The sequence below is a fragment of the Vollenhovia emeryi genome, unplaced genomic scaffold (assembly GCF_000949405.1).
Source record: "Vollenhovia emeryi isolate VEMERY1.0 unplaced genomic scaffold, V.emery_V1.0 DF939152.1, whole genome shotgun sequence".
Classification (NCBI taxonomy): Eukaryota; Metazoa; Arthropoda; class Insecta; order Hymenoptera; family Formicidae; genus Vollenhovia; species Vollenhovia emeryi.
The window spans coordinates 707,045-724,798 of record NW_011967214.1 but is presented as its reverse complement, the minus strand read 5'-3'; the positions used below and the strand labels follow the sequence as shown (position 1 = coordinate 724,798).

At 44.3% G+C, this 17,754-nt stretch overlaps 2 protein-coding genes across 5 annotated transcripts in view; one reads left to right on the top strand and one right to left on the bottom strand.

Moving 5' to 3' along the window:
* Window positions 1–559: 559 nt before the first annotated feature.
* On the top strand, window positions 560–4,064 carry LOC105565431 (dual oxidase maturation factor 1). The gene is made up of 8 exons (XM_012018625.1): window positions 560–957; window positions 1,417–1,615; window positions 1,720–1,777; window positions 2,326–2,460; window positions 2,717–2,939; window positions 3,161–3,372; window positions 3,453–3,648; window positions 3,735–4,064. The coding sequence occupies exons 2-8, from the start codon at window positions 1,451–1,453 to the stop codon at window positions 3,913–3,915; spliced, it is 1,170 nt and encodes a 389-aa protein (XP_011874015.1). The 5' UTR covers window positions 560–957; window positions 1,417–1,450; the 3' UTR covers window positions 3,916–4,064.
* A 115-nt stretch (window positions 4,065–4,179) lies between these two features.
* Window positions 4,180–17,754, bottom strand: part of LOC105565430 (dual oxidase) — a 16,447-nt gene continuing 2,872 nt past the window's right edge. Inside the window, exons 2-20 of one of the 4 annotated variants that reach the window (XM_012018624.1) lie at window positions 17,362–17,445; window positions 16,652–16,813; window positions 15,078–15,265; window positions 14,041–14,245; window positions 12,457–12,623; window positions 11,761–11,997; window positions 10,682–11,127; window positions 10,296–10,497; window positions 9,430–9,756; window positions 8,741–8,965; window positions 8,250–8,468; window positions 7,945–8,148; window positions 7,526–7,838; window positions 6,834–7,208; window positions 6,540–6,757; window positions 5,560–6,018; window positions 4,958–5,113; window positions 4,712–4,840; window positions 4,180–4,520 (exon numbers count right to left, since the gene is read on the bottom strand). In XM_012018624.1, the coding sequence (XP_011874014.1) occupies window positions 4,392–4,520; window positions 4,712–4,840; window positions 4,958–5,113; window positions 5,560–6,018; window positions 6,540–6,757; window positions 6,834–7,208; window positions 7,526–7,838; window positions 7,945–8,148; window positions 8,250–8,468; window positions 8,741–8,965; window positions 9,430–9,756; window positions 10,296–10,497; window positions 10,682–11,127; window positions 11,761–11,997; window positions 12,457–12,623; window positions 14,041–14,245; window positions 15,078–15,265; window positions 16,652–16,813; window positions 17,362–17,445 (4,445 nt within the window). In that variant the 3' untranslated portion in view covers window positions 4,180–4,391. Of the gene's footprint in view, window positions 4,521–4,711; window positions 4,841–4,957; window positions 5,114–5,559; window positions 6,019–6,539; window positions 6,758–6,833; window positions 7,209–7,525; window positions 7,839–7,944; window positions 8,149–8,249; window positions 8,469–8,740; window positions 8,966–9,429; window positions 9,757–10,295; window positions 10,498–10,681; window positions 11,128–11,760; window positions 11,998–12,456; window positions 12,624–14,040; window positions 14,246–15,077; window positions 15,266–16,651; window positions 16,814–17,361; window positions 17,480–17,754 lie in introns of those variants that run through there. The other 3 variants (XM_012018623.1, XM_012018621.1, XM_012018622.1) reach the window with 3 other exon arrangements.

Genomic DNA, 17,754 nt, shown 5'->3' with positions numbered 1-17,754 from the left:
TTTAATCATGAGCCGACTGCTACCCAACGAGAAATGACTCGTCGAATCGATGTCGAAACGGTGTTGAATCGACATCGACACTGTCAAATTCGACGTCGATTGGACATCAATTTGACAGTGTCGATGTCATTTCGACAAATCATTTCTCACTGGGTAGTTTTATACAGTCATAAGTAGAGGGAAACGATTTCCAGTCAGAACACTAACGTTGAATCAACGTCGAATCGACGTCAATGGGAACAAAATCGCGTCCCAATCGTCAGTTTTCAAAAATACTTAAAAGTTTTGAAACTTTATTTTTTATATTAAATTTTGTATTAAATAAGTTAACTTGGCAGTTCTCTCTAATAAGATGTTAAAAGTATTCAGAACGTTAACCGTAGTAATTTAATACAGAAAAATCAAGTTCCAAAATATAATCTTCGAAAACTGACGGTTGGGACGCAATTAAATGCCGACATGATTACGATTAATTTTTTACTTATGTTTAACTTGAGAGAAAAAGAATTTGATTACGCCAAACCGATGTTCTTTAACCAGACACTGATAAGATGTATTTAACTTAAAAGGGGAGCAGCAAAAGTCGACCCGGAGCGAACGGGAGAATCGGATCAGCTGATCCGACGTAGGCCTTTCTCGTCGAGTCGTTCTCCGTCTCTCCTTTCTCTCTCGTTCTCTCCCGCTGATGACCATCGCGGTGACAGCCCCACCCGCGGCATCACCTTCTCTTTCTCTTTCTCTCTCTCTCTCTTTCCCGCCGAGGTAATGCACGAGGTCGTTTGTCCGTTGGTGGAAACCACTTTCCAAGCGAAGCCTGTTAACCCACTCGGGGCCCCAGTACACTCGCCGCCTTCGGTCCCACATGTCGCACGGTGCGCGAACGCGCTTTCGACGCATGCCGAGGACTTCGCAAGCGTTTTGGCAACTCCGATCTTGAGCCGAGCCTGCTGATCATAGGTAAAGTCCTCTCGAGGACAGAAAACCATCCGGGAGTCAATGGTGCGCGTCAAGGCCGGCGGGAGACACGTGCTTTTTTTCGTTCGCGCCTATGGCTGTGAGATTGCACTTCTGTAAAATTGTATCGGAGCAACTGTCATCAATTCGAACCTTCATTTTTACCCGCGGTGATGTCACCCGCAGAGATTTATCGGTGTTCCTTCCAAATGATAAAAAATTAAAACGATACAAAGTGTCCAGCACCGTCCAGAAGTGATCGTCTCAGAGTCTACGCTGCCTGCGCTTTTTATCGCTAGTCGCATTCAATTTTCTTTTCAAATAAAAATGACCGTGTCTCGGGATAACATGAAAGTAGCATACAATACGAAATGTTAAGTCGCTCGCGTACTCCACAATTTGCTTTGCCGGAAGCAAAGCGATCGAAGGTGGTAACGCAATCTTTTCGTTCGGGCGGCCCAGATTCCGGCGAGCCGGAACCAGCTGATCCGGGAAGATGAAGGGATGGTTCGATGCCTTCCGCAGCGACGGCGGCCCGACGCTCTACAGCTACAGCAACCGCACACCCGTCACCGGTGACGTGCCCCTGGTTATCGTATTCGTGATATTCGGCACCCTGTTCACGGCGTTTCTAGTCATATTCCCGGGCGTCAGGAAAGAGGTGAGCAGTTTTCCCGCTCCTCCCGTCGTGTCCGCTCGTGACCGACGTTTTAAGTCAATTACGAGTTTCTGGCGTGTAAACCTGGTGTTTTTCTCCCGCCGCAGCGGTTAACCACATTTCTCACGGTTACCCTGAGCCTCTTCGTGGGTGCGACGATTCAAGGTTCGTGCACTTTTGTCTACTTTCCAAGTCAAGGGGCCTTGGCTGCCAGTGGCGTAACTAACCGATTGGCCTCGCGGAGCTCGAGTCGCGCGAGAGCTCGGCGAGAGCGACAAAAGGAAGAAGAGAAGGAGGGGAAAAAAAATAAAAGAAACAGAAGAAGAAATCAATAAGGAAGCAAAGAAAGTGAAACTGTAATTGAATGGACTCGTCTGCATGTTTTGTAGCACTGAATCGTGTTATCTACCTGCATTTCGTTTTTCCTCGACGTGCGGTGTATTGTTTATTACTTTTCAACGCGAAAGTTCGGGGAAGACGTAGTGCGAGGTAATCGAGATCGGAAATTAGTTAGAGCAGAGTTGAACATTGGTTACGCCACTGGCCGCTTGTAGTATCCGCAATAAACCGCACTGTTTAACGCTAAAGACGCTTCCTCGGCAGTCAAATAAAGTTGCGAAATCTATCCCCGGGATGATTAATCGGGATTAATCGCAAACATAAGGCCGCGAACGCGCGAATGAATAACCGTTGTGCTCTCTGTGTGCGCGTAGTGGCGCAATACGGCTCATCCTGGCACACGAGCTCCGCTACCATTGTCAGCTCTTACAGCGCTTTCTCCAGGCATAAGGCAACGGCCGACATCGGCGGTTACATCGGTTTGATGCACATCAATATAACGTACAGGTGTAAGTTTCAGTAAAGAAAGCTAGATATATAAATCCATTTACACGCGCTTCCGCGTTTTAAGCCACTGAACCGTGACCGATCGAATCCGACGAGAATAAATTTGAAAAACAAGACTGAAATTTGCAATTTGCAGTGAGAAAATGATTCGTCGAAACGATGTCGATGGACGACGAGTTTCATTTCTCGCTGGGAAATTGCAATTTCCGAATCGCGTTCGCCACGCGTTCTACCTGCGTCAACTTTTTATCGTTGCAGTATCGCCAGATAGCGAGCAATCGAGTAGCGGCGACGTAGAGTACAATGAACGGTTCTGGTGGCGAAGTTCCGGCGAGATGACCAGCGCCTTCAAGCAGGCCCTTTACCAGGGCGCGCCGTTCCCCATCGTCTCCTTGGCCGAGTACTTCAGCCTTCATCAGGAAGGTTTCTCCTGGGGCTCGCGGTATCGCGAAGCTGGATACTACGCCTCGATAATGCTTTGGTATATCACTTCCGTGACGAACTCTCTGAAAGTCAATTGGTCGTGCAAAAGCACAGACGAAACACATCTTACGAGCAAAACTCAGGCAAATCTCGTACAAGTTTGCGTGCATAAGACAAAATTTGCGCACAAGAATTGTTATCTGGATAATCTAATGTAATCTGATCATACAACATAAAAAAGATCTATTATTTTAAACGGAGCTTTTTTTTCTTGTGCAGGACCTCCTTCGCCTCGTGGTTAATGACGAACTTGTTACTTATGGTGGTACCGCGGTATGGGGCATACGGCATGATCTTTACCGGTTTGTGCATGCTGCTGACGAACCTGATCTACACGGCTCTTTTGCCATGCGAGCCTCTGATAGCTCACATCGAGGGCTCGATCCTCTCCTTCAACCTAGGCTGGAACTACTGGTTGGTGTTGTCAGCCGGTTCGTGTCCTTCCGTCGAAACGACTTGATTGCGCTTCGTCAATTACATACGTACGTAATCGCGATTCCTTTCTTCGCAGGTGCCGCGTGTCTCTTCGCGGGGCTCGTAATTACGGCTATAGACATGATCTTCCCTCATCAATTCTCGACCATACTCGAGGTCGACTACGACACGCCGTATGACAGGCATGTCATTATAGAGGAGAGCTTCGATACGCGCAACGTCAGGCGGAAAGTTCCCAAGATCGAGGACTCGTTCGGAGATCGAATAATGAGGTTCGCGTTACGATCGTGTCTCTTAATCGGATTTAACTGAATCGTGCTTCCACCTCTTGCGTTCTATGGCTTTTACAATGTTTCAGTCAACTGTCGTCCAAACTTCAGAATAGGCACGCCACTAAGGACGACACCGAGGGTGTCATTAATCGGGGCTATACGTCGCACGAGCTGTCTGAATTCCCGCAGGAAATCGCCGACGAGCCCAGCAAGAGTAACTGGTCGTATCCATTCCCGCCAGCCACGCGCAGAACCGTTAATGGCTAATGCATTGCCCGAATGTTGTGGACAGTTGCGATACTCGTCGACTTTCCCCAACGCCATTAACAACATTTAGACATGCATTTCACTATATAAATATTATTTAATGACATGACAACTATTTAATAAAAAAAAATAAATTTAAACAACCCTGACGTAAATTATTTGCGGAAAACCACTCGCATTGCAATTATGAGTGAAAATTTCGTAATGAAATCGTGATAAATTACAACGAAGCGACTAAATTCTTTTGCACATTAGACTCGGGAAGATAAAAGGAGAAAAGGGCGATAGAGATCCTTTTTGTGTGTTCATAAATAAGAAATGTAATACTCATGATAGATAATAAATAATGAAAAGCAGCGCTTCAGCGCGCATAAATATGTACATTCTGCAGCAAATCGTCGCGATTCACGATGGAGGGTTGTCAAACACCGTTGACAGTCCGTTATCTCGTGCGAAACGGGGAGCAGTGTACCAGACTAGCCGAAGTTCTCGAAGTGATGAATGAAGTACGGCAGACGCCGCGTTTTGTTGACCTCGTCGCAGCCCGACATGACGCTTTTCGTCAGAGGACGCGGTCCGCAGCTAAATACTCCTATTTTACTGACCTGCGGACATCGGTATCTCGTTCAGCGTACGATTGCAGCGTGTTTTCAAAAATAACATCAAACGTGCGCGTTATATCCAGGCCGCTCAAAAGCACGAAGGACGTATCAACTCTTCGGGCCTTCCTCAGACGTCCTTTGAGCTTCTGGGCGGCGGACGGGTGATTTCTTAAAAATTAATATTACGAACGTACATAGCTGTGCTTCTTCTGGACAAATTTTAGAAACGACGTCATGTCCGGCCGGCCGAAATGGTTGATGGCCTTCAGCCCGGTAAATATACTCTTCTTCGATAGCCTCTGAAAGTGATTCTCACATATGTACTACATATGTGAAACGGAATGTTATTAATACAAACGATTAATTTAATTGAGTGTTGCTGGAGCCTCGCGTGCTTTTTCATTGCGGATCGTGCGAGCATCCCAAAGTGAATCACTTACCAGCATAGTAGTACGTAAATCGAACTTATGAAAGAATTGTGTGATAAATATGTGAATTTCAAGTACATCCGTAACGTCTTTTCTCTCGACATCTCTGAGAACGTCGATGAACCACTCGAAATGCTTGTGCGATGGGCAGATCCATAAAAAATAGACCTGCGAGACAAAAGGAGACACGGTGAAAAACGGGACCGATTTCTTATTTTAAATGAGCCGTTAAATTCAACGCAATGGATTATATACATATATACATATATTCCAGTTACATTCGCGTTTCTCTTTCGGCAGTGAAACAAACTTTCCAGTAATGAAGCAATCGCCGCTTTTGCATCAACCTTGTCGTAACGACAACATTTTTACATTAACATAATATTTTTTCAGGAATACTTCTTGGCTTCTCAAACGATTAAAAAGGTTAAACGTAGTAAAAAGTAGTTAAAAATACAAGTATTTAACTTACAAATTACTTACCTATCTTAAAGTTTCGTTTACAGAATAAATATAAATAAATACATTTTTTAGTTATTTTTTTTGTGAGATAACAGAAGACGTCTTGAATGTTCTTTGCTCAATTATTTTCTTCACTTGATTTTCCCACTCACCTTCTTACACGCGACGCCCGAATATCTGTTGGTAGACGTTCCAAACACGAGGTCGTTGAGCATCGAGGCATAGGGAGTCACCCCGATGCCTCCTCCGACCATCACCGCGACCTCGAACTTGTACCAATCCTGATTTCCCCCACCGAACGGACCCTCTATACGAATTTTCGGATGATCCTCCGGACTGTAATTGCAGGGATCGAAGTAATTACGGAGCTTCCACGTCCACGGTCCCTGAGCTTTTATGTGACACGACAAGAAATTCTCGTGCGGTGCCGAGGTCAGCGTGAAGGAATGAAACTCGTTGGACCTGAAAGCGGTGCAGGCGAGACGCACCCACTGACCCGACAAATACTTCAAGTTCGGAGGCCTGTAGAATTTGATCTTTATCACGTCGGAGGGCAGTAATTCCGTCTCGATGATGTCCAGGGCCATGTATTTCGTTCGCAGACTGACGACCTAAAATCGTGCCACTCTCGATACTCAGTACTAGGTTTGTCGCGTTATTAATGGATATCGGACCATTTTAGATTGCGACATAGGACGCGATTTGCATTTAAAAAAAATAAAATAACGAGTAACGTACAAGATTTGTTACATCATATCACAATCTATGTATAATTAATAAGGTGTTTTAATTATATGCATGATGTCGAATGCGATGCATACAGTCGTGGTCAGAAAGGTTGTCCGGCGTTTTATGATTAATTTCGGAATTACAGTCTATCGGGCAAGAGATTACAGCTTTTGCTCACGGATATGTGCAGTAACGCATTATTAGAGCAAAGGAATGATATGTGCGAATATTTATGCAATGTTACATACGAATATTCTGAAAACTTATTGTAAAACGTCGGACTACCTTTCTGACTATGACCGTACATGTACCAGCTATACTTCTGCATGCATAAGCAGAAAGTAGAGAGTTTTATCCTTTGTCGCTGTACTACTTTCAGAGAAAAATGTGTGTTTAAAATTACTTTGTCCAGCGCATAAATGATTGCCGGGCCGATGAAGAATATCCAGAATCGTGGCGCGCCCGTCAAACGGGCCAGACCGTGGATCAGGCAGAGTGCATACAGGACAACGTACAGACTATGCGTTGACCAAAAGAACTTGTACGCTTTCTGCCGTATGGTAGGATGTGCAAAGACGAATATGATCGTCATGATGACGAAGAGGAAAATACCGGTTAAACCTGCGAAACGAGGAAACGAATCGTTAGCGTTCAGGATGTCCAACGAAATTGCGAAATCTTTGACGAGAGCGCCTACCGGTCACCGTTCTGAATAGCCAAAAGGAGATAGTCGGCCGCGCGTCGCTGGGAAAGCTGATTTCACTGGTGAGGCAGCGAAGATGCGCTATCGGCTGCGTGGAAACGTGATAAAAGTTGACTATGTGACCAACCGTGTGCAGCACGGAGAAAAAAAGTGCCGTACACGCTGCGATCTTGTGGAATTGTATGTGCGAATCTAGCGGGATGTATTGCTGGATCGAGAATTCCTTCAGTTTCGTCAACAGATTACGCGACATCGTTAACAGCACAAGACTGTAGCAAAAGGACAGTGCGGCCGCTGATCCTCTGGTTATGGCGATCCCCACGCCCATTATGTGTCTGAGATCCGTATGTTCTGCCATAAAAGAGTAATCTACGAAAAAGAGGCGGAAGGTTGGAATCTTGCGATAAATAAGCACAAACATAGAATGCTTTCAGAATTGGTCAAATGTTTAAAAACTGTCTTAAAGACATCTAGAAAATTAACGATTTAGAATCAGTTTCACAAACGTCGGTTAACTGTTAACCAGAGCTCAGTCGACTCCCTATCTTTTACCATCTTATTATTTAAGAAGAGACAGAGAACCAATTAACCTTCGCTTAGCAGTTAACCGACGTTTGTGAAACTGGCCATTAATGTATTGTTAGATATCTTTTTTCATTTTACTCAGGTCCTAATTAAGTACTCACGAATAAATCTCTCGACAAAGAGAGCTATGGTGACGACGTAAAAAACAAAGAGGTAGAATATATTCTGCCTGTTCTCTTCGAGGAAGGTCGATATGCCGTCCCACTGTTTACGCGTCCAGCTCTTCGAATCCTCCGGCGGCAGTTGATCGATGTGAAAGCTAGTCATGCGGGCGACGTTCGTCGACGTGTCGAGGAAATTCTGCTTGGCGCCTTTGCAATCGAGACCGATCGCAACGAAGTCGCCCTTGTACTCCTTCATCATCAATTTGAAGTCGTTATACGTGAGATAGTCCTTTCTCTCGAGTCCGGCGTCCTGAATAACGGGATTAATCAGTCGTCGCGGTAACGGAAGATACACTTCGGAAGACGGGCAACATGGGAATCCATGATGAGGTGAAGCTGGATAAAAAAAAACGCACCTGGAACATGCCGTCGATCAGTTCCGTGACGTGATCATCCGAGAGACTCGTGGTACGAGCTATTTCCACGAGCGACCTCAGCATCTCCGACAGCTCTTCCTTGTCGATCACGCCGTTGCTGTCCTTGTCGCACATGTCGAAGATGATGCGCAGCTTGTCCTCGGTTTTGCCACGCGAGAACAGCAGGACCGTGTCCAGGAATTCCTGGGGATTTGAGTCATTAGCGATCGGCCGGCAAGAACGAAAGTTACAACGATGGGACAGAATATGATACAAGCGCAGCTTCGAGCGAACGAGGATCATACCTGGAAGGAGATCCGGCCGTCGCCGTCTTTGTCGACGATGTTGAACATTTTCTTCACGAAGACCGCGTCGGGCCTCATGCCGAGAGCACTCGCGAATTCGCTCTTGGAAAGCGACGTGCGCATCACCGTGACGACCTCCCCGGTGTCGCTGTCTTCGGATCGCCGCCTTCGTTCGCCGGGCCGCAGGCCGAAAGTCAGCGCGTACGCTTCTCTAAAGAACTAAATACATTTCGCGTTGTCATCGGAAAGTTCATAAATCTTCCATATATGTATAACAAATACTTTGAGCACCTTTATTACTTGTAGCAAGAAGTGAACTAAACTCTACGAAAACTGTATTGTCCCCACATGTTAATATCCTTCTCTTTTTATTATCAATTAAGGAATTACTGTTACTCCTTTCTGAGGCCTTGATCAACCTTCTGATGCTCAACGAAGCTGCTTATGCATTCACAAATGTGCAGCATACAGAGGATGTAGAAAAGACGAACCTGTTCGAGCTTCTTTTGCCGGCGCTCCTTGGTTTCCGCTTTTGCCAGCATGATATCCCGCGCGATCGGCGTGAGTGTGAAATGCTTTTTTTGCGACGCCAGAAACGCCTCCAATTTCGCAATGAACTTTCTACGCGAAGCCAACGAATCGAGTTCAAGGACAAGGTCGTAATCGCGCGGTATACGTAACAGCACTAGGGCCTTACGATGTCCGGTTTCGCTCTCCTGGAACCGCGATTAATAATTATCGAGTGCGGCGTGACGTTAAAGAGTCAGCTCTCACTTAATGAAACGTAGGATTAATTCTCGACACATTTTCGAGTAAAATGTTATTACCTGGGTGATTAATTTCGAATTTTAATCATCTCATGTCGTTCTGGCAATTGGAATTGTTCCATAGCAATAGTTAATGTTATTACAAATATTATAATAATATACCCTTCAATAATATATTCAATAATTTATAGCTTTTGTAAGTAGCAATTTTTTCCGTAACAAGAATTTGCATATTTATTTTCTCGCGCGATTTTCAACTTTGAACATTCGACACCTCGATAAATAGAGATTTATCGCATTCGGAAAGTTAATTCTAGGAAAGAGCCGTGTTTCATAAATCGAACAGTTCAACGATATATAATTTTTTGACAAGCCGCTGAAAAAATATTATTTATTCAATTACAACAAGGTACCTGCGATTCCTCCATAGTTATGGTGTTGACACCGCTGAAGTCGAATGTGCGCAGCTTCTCCCCCTTCCGATCGACGATGTGCAACGCCGCTTCCGGTCCGAATTTCACCTTTACGAGACGACGATGGTTCGCGTGCAACCACTCGCGTACGATCATCTTATCGACGCAGATCCGGCCATCGCTTTGCTTCTGAATCGCCTCTTGAAGTATTTTCAATCTACGCCGCCGTCTGTTCTGCAGCTTCACCAATCCGTACCCGGCACCGGCACAGAGGATCGGGACGAATCCGAGAAACACGCATGCGTAGATGTAGACGAGCTCGCTACCCTATGGTACATACATTCCCGAAAAATTATGCAAGATAGCTTTCCCTTCGTCTTAGAATCGCGTCTTATTCAGCGTGACAAAAAAGAAATATCAGAGAAGCTCGCAGTTGCACTTGGCCCACAATCGCATAAAAGAAGAAAAGAAGAAAACGGAATTAAATTACTTTTAATCGCACAAATCAGAACATAAAGAGATCGTCTTATCTAGCGTAAAAAATAACAATCAAATGTCAGAAGAAATACGAAACAGCAATTAAAGGCAAAAGAAAAAAGAAGATCATCTTAATTTAATCATTAAAAATCGCACAGATCAGAATATAAAAAGATCGTCTTATCTAGCGTAAAAAAAAACAATGAAATGTCAGAAGAAGTACGAAACACCAATTAAAGACAAAAGAAATAAGAACATCTTAATTTAGTCATTAAATTCGAGATAAAGAAGACATACTGAAGATATCACGAGATAACAATCGAGAGAGACACATAATTGGAGTTGTTCCTCGGTACAATGACCGGCCGTTATCTCTTGAAGCCGATTACCTCAAAGTAGTCGTAACGCTGTAGAGGCACGCAGGGTTCAAGCACCGTCGAATTCAGCTGGAAAGGCTGAGGACACGGGTCACCGTCTTGCCAAACGAACACTCGTCTCTGGATCGCGTCGGGCGGGATGCCGGTCGCGTTCGTGATCACGTCCCAGAAAGTGACACGACGGATCTCCTCTATCTCGTTCTTCGTAAAAATTCTGGAATAATCCGATAAAACCGCGCGTCAAAGGGTGCCCGTAATTAAGTCACTCGGTCTGTACGACTTATTTCGAAGATCGTATAAATACAGGCAGTACCTTCGTCACGCCCCGTATAGGAAGAGAGTTATAATCAATGCGCACAAATATTCACGTAATCGTTAATAAGAACCAGTTCACTTACCCGTTTTCCTCGTTCTCAAACCAAAACCTGTCGGAGTCCCGTAAACGGAGGAATTGTTCCTTTATGACCGCGGTGAAGAGCTCGCCGGGGCCGCCCTTGGACTCGAGCATCCCGCCGACGTAAACGTCGACGTTGTTGAGATTGTTGGAGTAAATCTCGATGAGGGTACGCAGCAGCGACGGGTTTTTGTTGAACAATTCCGGGTTAATCTCGTTCCACGTTTTCCGTTTGGCCAGCTTGAACCGCGCCCTGGCTGTATTGTAGTCCGGCAGACCGTTGTCGCGACCTCGCATGATGTTCAGAGCGCCGAGGTCTCGGCGCGAGAACTCCATGGGGCCAAAGAGATTGTTTCGGATGTCGGTACCGAGCAGATTGTCCTCCTTCTCCGCCAGTTGCGACGTCATGCCCATGATCAGCTCCTCGATCGTGCTGTTAGCTAAAACCTCCTATGAGCAGCGTCTATGTTTAATACAATCGCGAGCCGCGTAAGAGTCTAGTCTGACAATCGGATCACGCAGAGCGTTCCGGAACCTGGAGCTACACTTTAATAGAAATTTTAACGAATTAAGCCAATCGATTTCACTCTCGGCAGAACAGTGGAAAATTGTCTTTCGTCACAACTTTTTAAAACTCGCTCCTTTCAAGCATCCTGGTAATTTGTCCCGAGCGAAAAATTATAAGAGATTAAAATAATAATAAATGTTCGAAAAAATTAAAACGTTAAAATACTTTCAAGAAGCGTTGTTAATAATTATTAAAAATTTCCGTCAGTATAGCAGATTTGCAGTGCGATTGTAAACGTCTTTACAAACTTTAGCGTTGAAGTATCTCGATGATTTCTGGATAAAAAATTTTGAGATACCGAAATGATCGAAATTATTAGTAGAGAAGACGCTAAAATAATGTCAAAAAGGTGTTCGATAGTGACTACTTAAAACTCATAGCATTAATACAGTGCGAAAAGTATCGCGGTAATCGATACGATTAGCGAGTATAAAATGTACATATATAAATTGTTTCTGAGATAACATCTTTCGAGACGCTCGGCGCGAGGGAATTAATCTTTTCGTCGCACTCACGTTCGAGTCCCACCACGTAGAGCAAAGTCTCATAGCTGGCTGGCCTGTGTTGGTCTTCCTGTATTCGCAATTTTCATTTCGCCGATATATGCCCGGCGGTATGAGAGTGTGACCGAAACGAAAAGCGGCGCTTTGAAAGATATGACTAATACCCGGATGCAGATCTGGTTTATAGCCGTTGTACGGTGGCAGATCCTCGTTCAGCAGTGCCGGCAGATACTCGTAAAGGATTATGTTCTGCAAGAAGGTAGAAATACCTCACGCGCCGGGAAGCGGTAAAATTGAATTTCGCGCGAGCGGAGAATGCGAATTATATAAATTCGGCCGAGACTTTTCGAAATGCTTAGAGGAAAGTCCCCTATTATGAGATAGCAGGTTTTCAACATCCAATCGCAAAGTTTTTTTTTCGCAACGATTACACGATCTAACAATCAATTTTCCACTGAACAAATTTCACTCCAAGGGCAATAAATTTATGGTGGATCCAACAGATGACAGCCTATTAATTTAGCAGAAGCTCCGCCATCTCATATTAAGAGTCTGTCTCGTGATAGGAGACTTTCCTCTATTAATTATATCAGACCCATTTCACTCCTGTCTCCGTTTTATTCTTTCTGCGCTAAATAAGAATAATCGCATCCTTATTGTTTACTGTGTATCTCTGGGAGAAAATTAGAGGCGAGCTGTATTTTTCACCTGTATCGTCCCGATGACCATCTGACGTGCCTTCTGAAAAACTTCTTCGTCAGACCTGACGGGATGCTCTCTCTGCACGCGAGCCGCCACGACATTGTGGTAGCGATAGAACAAGATTCCCAGGGCCAGCAGCGGTGGGTGCTGATTCGTTCTCGGATCGCCGAGGACTGCGCAATGTAATTAATTGTTAGGTTACTTTCGCAAGAGCTCAGAAAATTGATTGCGGGGAAAGTTAAAACGCGCGACGTAATAGAGCGGGCACGAGCGCGTGCGGTTGACGCAAAAATTACGAGTAATAATGCAAAAAAAGCCGCAACGGATCGGCGCACGATAACGATCGTGGATAACAACATAATACTTAATTAGCGGGAAGACTCAAATTATGTAAGCGTCGCACGACCGCGACTAGAGCGAACGCGTTGCTAAAAGGCCGCGAGGAAAGGTACCGTTTATGTCAATAATAAAGCGAACCGACGAAATTATATTCGTATCGAACTACCACGGACTCGCACCCTCGTTTCGCGTACACTGTAAAAAATTGCATGGAAAATTACAATTATTGTAGTGGGTAATATTGGGATCATCTATCAAAGATGTATACTTACATACATACAGTTAGTAAATTTACATCGTGTAGGTAAAATTATTACCTTATATAATAAGTAAATTGCTTGCTTTTTACAATTTTTTTGTAACTTTTCATCATGTACAAACAAGTATTTACACAACAAAGAGTAAAAAAATTTTTTTCGTAAAAGTTTTCGTACATAAATTTATACAAGGTGTTATGTGAGCCTCACCTCTTATTTACAGATAGAACGGACTAGACTGAGTTGAAAAGTCCTCTACCATTTTGTAATTTTTGCAATAGTTAACGAGTTATTAATTATTAAAAATTTCTGTCTTAGCCCGGCCGTGCCGCGATCGGCATTGTTAGGCGCGCGGGGAGATGTCGTGACACACAGCAACGGCTACGTATAATAAACAACTCCCCGCGCGCCTAGCAAAGCCAATCGCGGGACGGCCGGGCTAAGACAGAGATTTTTAATAATTAATAACTCGTTCACTATTGCGAAAGTTGCAAAATAGTGGAGGACTTTTCGACTTGGTCCAGTCCTCTCTATCCGTAAATAAGAGAGAAGGCGGGTATTACATAACACCCTGTATATTTCCGTTATTAATAGTGGTGTAATCTCGCTACACTTGTTATGTACCTTTTTTACAGTGTATTTAATATATTCCACCAGCTCAATTCAATGTTTTCCTCACAACAAAAGTGTCGAAACATTGATATTTTCCGGCTAATGAACGAGCGAAGACGAGAGCGTTCTCGCCAGTCGAACTTTCCCGCCAGTAACCGGCAGCAAAATCGCTCCGACGAAATGGTTTCCGTTTGAAGCAAAATTTTTCTTAATTCAACCGACGATGTTTACTGTCGAATGAAAAGCGAGAAGAGCCACGGCGCGTAATTAAAAATCGGTTAGATAATGTTCGGCTCGGGCGTGCGCGCGGTTGCGAATTTCTTGAGAAAGTCTCGGGGCTATTTATAAGCTAAATTTATACACGTATAGATTTCTTGCTTACGATACAGCCGCTCCGGGCTGAGCATTCGCATAACGTGCGGCACCGCGTGGTTGAAGAGGGGCGCGCGCATGGTGTTCCTCACGGGGAACTGTCGTGTCTGCTCCATGAGAAGGCTGCCGTTCACGAACGCGCGCATTGTATTGGCCCACGCCTCGCTGCTCGAGTAGACGAAGCTGCCGTCAATCCAGCTCGTGACTTTATTTATCTGCAATCTCACGTATTTCAGAGCTACTTCTCACGGATCGCTGTCTCAGAGGGCGGAGCGTTTAACCCGCTCCCGATCGAAGGGGGGAAGAAGAAAGAGAAGGAAAACCGAGCGGAACATTGCGTTTCGCAACGAAGAATCGCCGTGGTATCCCGACGATAGATCGTTGAAACGCAGGGTTGTTTCATAAATTGGAAAATTACACCTACCTGAATTGTTTACACGAATTTCTTCGTGTACACAATGTAAACTATCTAAGCTGTATAAATTAGATATCGGAATGCGAAAAAGAGTGATTATATTTTATATTAGAGAATAGTTTATGTATCTGTGATTTATGTGTGATTTTAGTATCAATTAAGAACGTGGTAAAAAATTTTTCATGCATGAACATGAATAAATATAATAGTATTATATATTAGGGGCTTATCTCATAATAAGGGACTTTTCTTTATAGTTTAAGGGGTTACAACACTCTAGAGTCCAAAAAAGCCAATTTTCGGTGATTTTTTTCAGGAATATAATAAACGTAAGTGAAAATCTGTTTATTCCTATTTATTCTCCATACATTGAAGTATAAAAAAATGTTTTAATGAATTTTTTCTTTTTGGGGGGGGTCTAGAGTGTTGTAACCCCTTAAATGTCCAGCTCTGTTGAAAGGTAACTGGTAATTCAGATAGAGCTCGACTCGGACGTTCGATATTGTTATCATAACCGGCGAAAGTGAGATAAAGTCGAGAGTCTAGCGCTCCCGGAAGTAGAAGCCGCGGAGTGGTCCGCGGGGGGGCCGCCGAGGCCGACCCGGACGCGCTCGAGAAAACCAGGAAATTACCTGCTCCCGCGGACTGTTGGGGCTGCGCCCGGTTTGACGGTCGTAGTCCGCCCGTAGAAACGGAATGTACTTGTTACCTTGGCACTCCTTGTCGAAAACCGGATCGCATTTGTCCACGTCGATCCGATGAAATTCTATGGGGCAACCACTTTCGCTGGCCATGATTATCTCCGACGTGACCAGCTGTCCTGAAAAGATTCACCGTACGAGGACGTCGCGAGTCACACGAGTTCCGGCAGGGAGATCTATCTGTATGTCGCGCGCGCGTTCACGCACCGGCCGGGCTCACCTGGGAGATCTAGACTGGTTTATATAATATTGTACATTTCTAGCGGCGAGCTACGAAGGCAGCCGTTGACAGACGTGGCAATTAACTGTGCCCGTCCATTCGCGCGTGTCCGCCTTTGGACAAATGGAGGATTGCGCGCGAGTCGAGTAACACAATACACATGCCGCGGATAAAATTGCGCGATGACGAAACGCACGATCGCGGCATGATTAATGGTAATCCACGTACGTACAATCAATTCGTCATTATATCTTATTGTTAAACAAATTTCGTTATACGGTATGGATTAAACAAGATAGATATTTTCAGGATGACGCTTCGCGTATATTTGACGTGCCCAGCTAGAACTCTCGGATGTTTCTCTTTCATACAAAAGGACCGCTCTCTTAACTTTTATTAAAGAAAAAATGTTTGGATGCATGGACCAAATATTGGCTAAACAATACGACCAAATATTGGGCCAATGTTTGATCAATGTTTGGTCCATGGTCCATACTAAGGTACGTTGGCGTTGTAGCAGCCCAGCGAGAAATGACTAGCTCGTCGATGTCGAAACGATGTTAAATCGACATTGACACCGTTAAATTGACGTCGATTCGACATCAATTTGACAGCGTTAAACAAATTTCGTTACACGGTATGGATTAAAAAAGACAGATATTTCCAGCTAGAATTCTCGAATGTTTCTCTTTTATAAATACACAAGGACCGCTCCCTTTAACTTTTATCAAAGGAAAAATGTTTAAATGTGTATACCCTTAGTAGCATAGGATCATTGATTAAACATTAGTCCAACATTGGCCTAATACAATTAAATATTAGCCCAGCAAACATAGAGCATTGCAACAACGTTGCGGCAATGTTATAATATTGTTGTAACGTTGCTACAATATTGCGCAACATTCTATGTTTGCTGGGAGGCCAACGTTTGACCAATGTTTGGTCCATGCACTGTGCTACTAGGGTACATTGCCGTTGTAGCGGCCCAGCGAGAAATAACTCGTCGATCGACGTCGAAAGGGCGCCAAATCGACATTGACCGTCAAATTGACGTCGATTCGACATCGATCGACGAGTCACTTCTCGCTGCGGGATGCTTTGGGTAAAGTGAGGCAAATTTAGGTGTTCCTCGTCTCTCAAGAGCTCGGCATTTTGTAAATAAAATATCAATTACGTAACAACTCTTTCGGTACCGATAAGAACCTGCTTATACTTTCAGATCTGTACATTCGCGACAAACGCTCTTCGTCCAACTCCACCCGTTATTATCCGTATTTGTCCTCACCGAAAAAAGCGAACAGCGCGGTGCGATTTTTCACCGACGGTAGACCATCGTCGCCTTGCATGAACAGGTCGCTGAGCTTCCGCGGGGATGGCCTGTCCTGGCCAGCCATCGCGTACACGCCGTCGGAGTATGCCGCCGGGACCTTTCGGATTAGCCTACTATCTACGGAGGTACGACGAAGGTATTAGGATAACTTTCCATGGAAAATCACCATCGCCGTGTCACGCATAATCGCGGGGTCGTCACTTTCCTGTCTCATTATCTCTTCGCGAGAAATATTTTTCGCGTCACTCGCGTGATTGATTAGTCTTGACGTCCTCTCTTACCCGAACCTTATCCTCGATATCGAATTGACAAAGTATGCAAGCGTATTTAATCGCATAAACGTATAATTTTTGCGTAGCCTGTAATTATAATTGCAATTTTAACCGCGGTCCACTCCCTTGCGAGAAAAGTCTTCCGTATCTCGTTGAGAATGTCAAGTTGCAAAAGACATGAAAGCAGGAAATTGATTTTTTATTACGTAGTTGATAAAAAATTGAGTGAAATCTAGTAAAATTCTAATAATTTATTAAGATGCTTCGAGCAAATTTACTCGTGTGAAAAGTAAGACGCGTGGCTTTCTCACAAGTAACAATCCTCCGACATGCGTAACAATAAATAACACAGCGAAGGTATTTGACTTTCAGCACTCAGATTCGAGTACTTACCGATTGCGCCCCAATCAGGGTGGATGAGATTGTTATAAAACCCGTCGTATCTCTGTTTGTTGTCCGCATAGCTAGGCCCCGCTCCTAGAACAGATTTACTTTGTATAAGTAAACGTAGCCTTTACCTGAATTTTGAAAATGTACTATTAGGAAAACAATCGATTGCCACACTAATACTATGTCAAATCATGAGAATTAATAGTCATCCGACAAGACGATGAGCGACGAGCTCAGACGTAAAATCCAATTTCTCGGTTTCTTAATTATTAAAGGAAAACAATCGATTGCCCGCACTAATATCGTGTTAAATCGTGAGAATTAATAATTATCCGATAGGCCGATGAGCGACGAGCTCGGATGTAAAATACGACTTCTCGGTTCCTTAGTTATTAG

Bases quoted from the DNA above. Each gene is read 5' to 3' on its own strand.
- LOC105565431 (XM_012018625.1), top strand. From the start codon at position 1,451: ATGAAGGGATGGTTCGATGCCTTCCGCAGCGACGGCGGCCCGACGCTC. The intron at 1,616-1,719 runs GTGAGCAGTTTT...CTCCCGCCGCAG, and splicing joins TCCCGGGCGTCAGGAAAGAG to CGGTTAACCACATTTCTCAC. The intron at 2,461-2,716 runs GTAAGTTTCAGT...TTATCGTTGCAG, and splicing joins CATCAATATAACGTACAGGT to TATCGCCAGATAGCGAGCAA.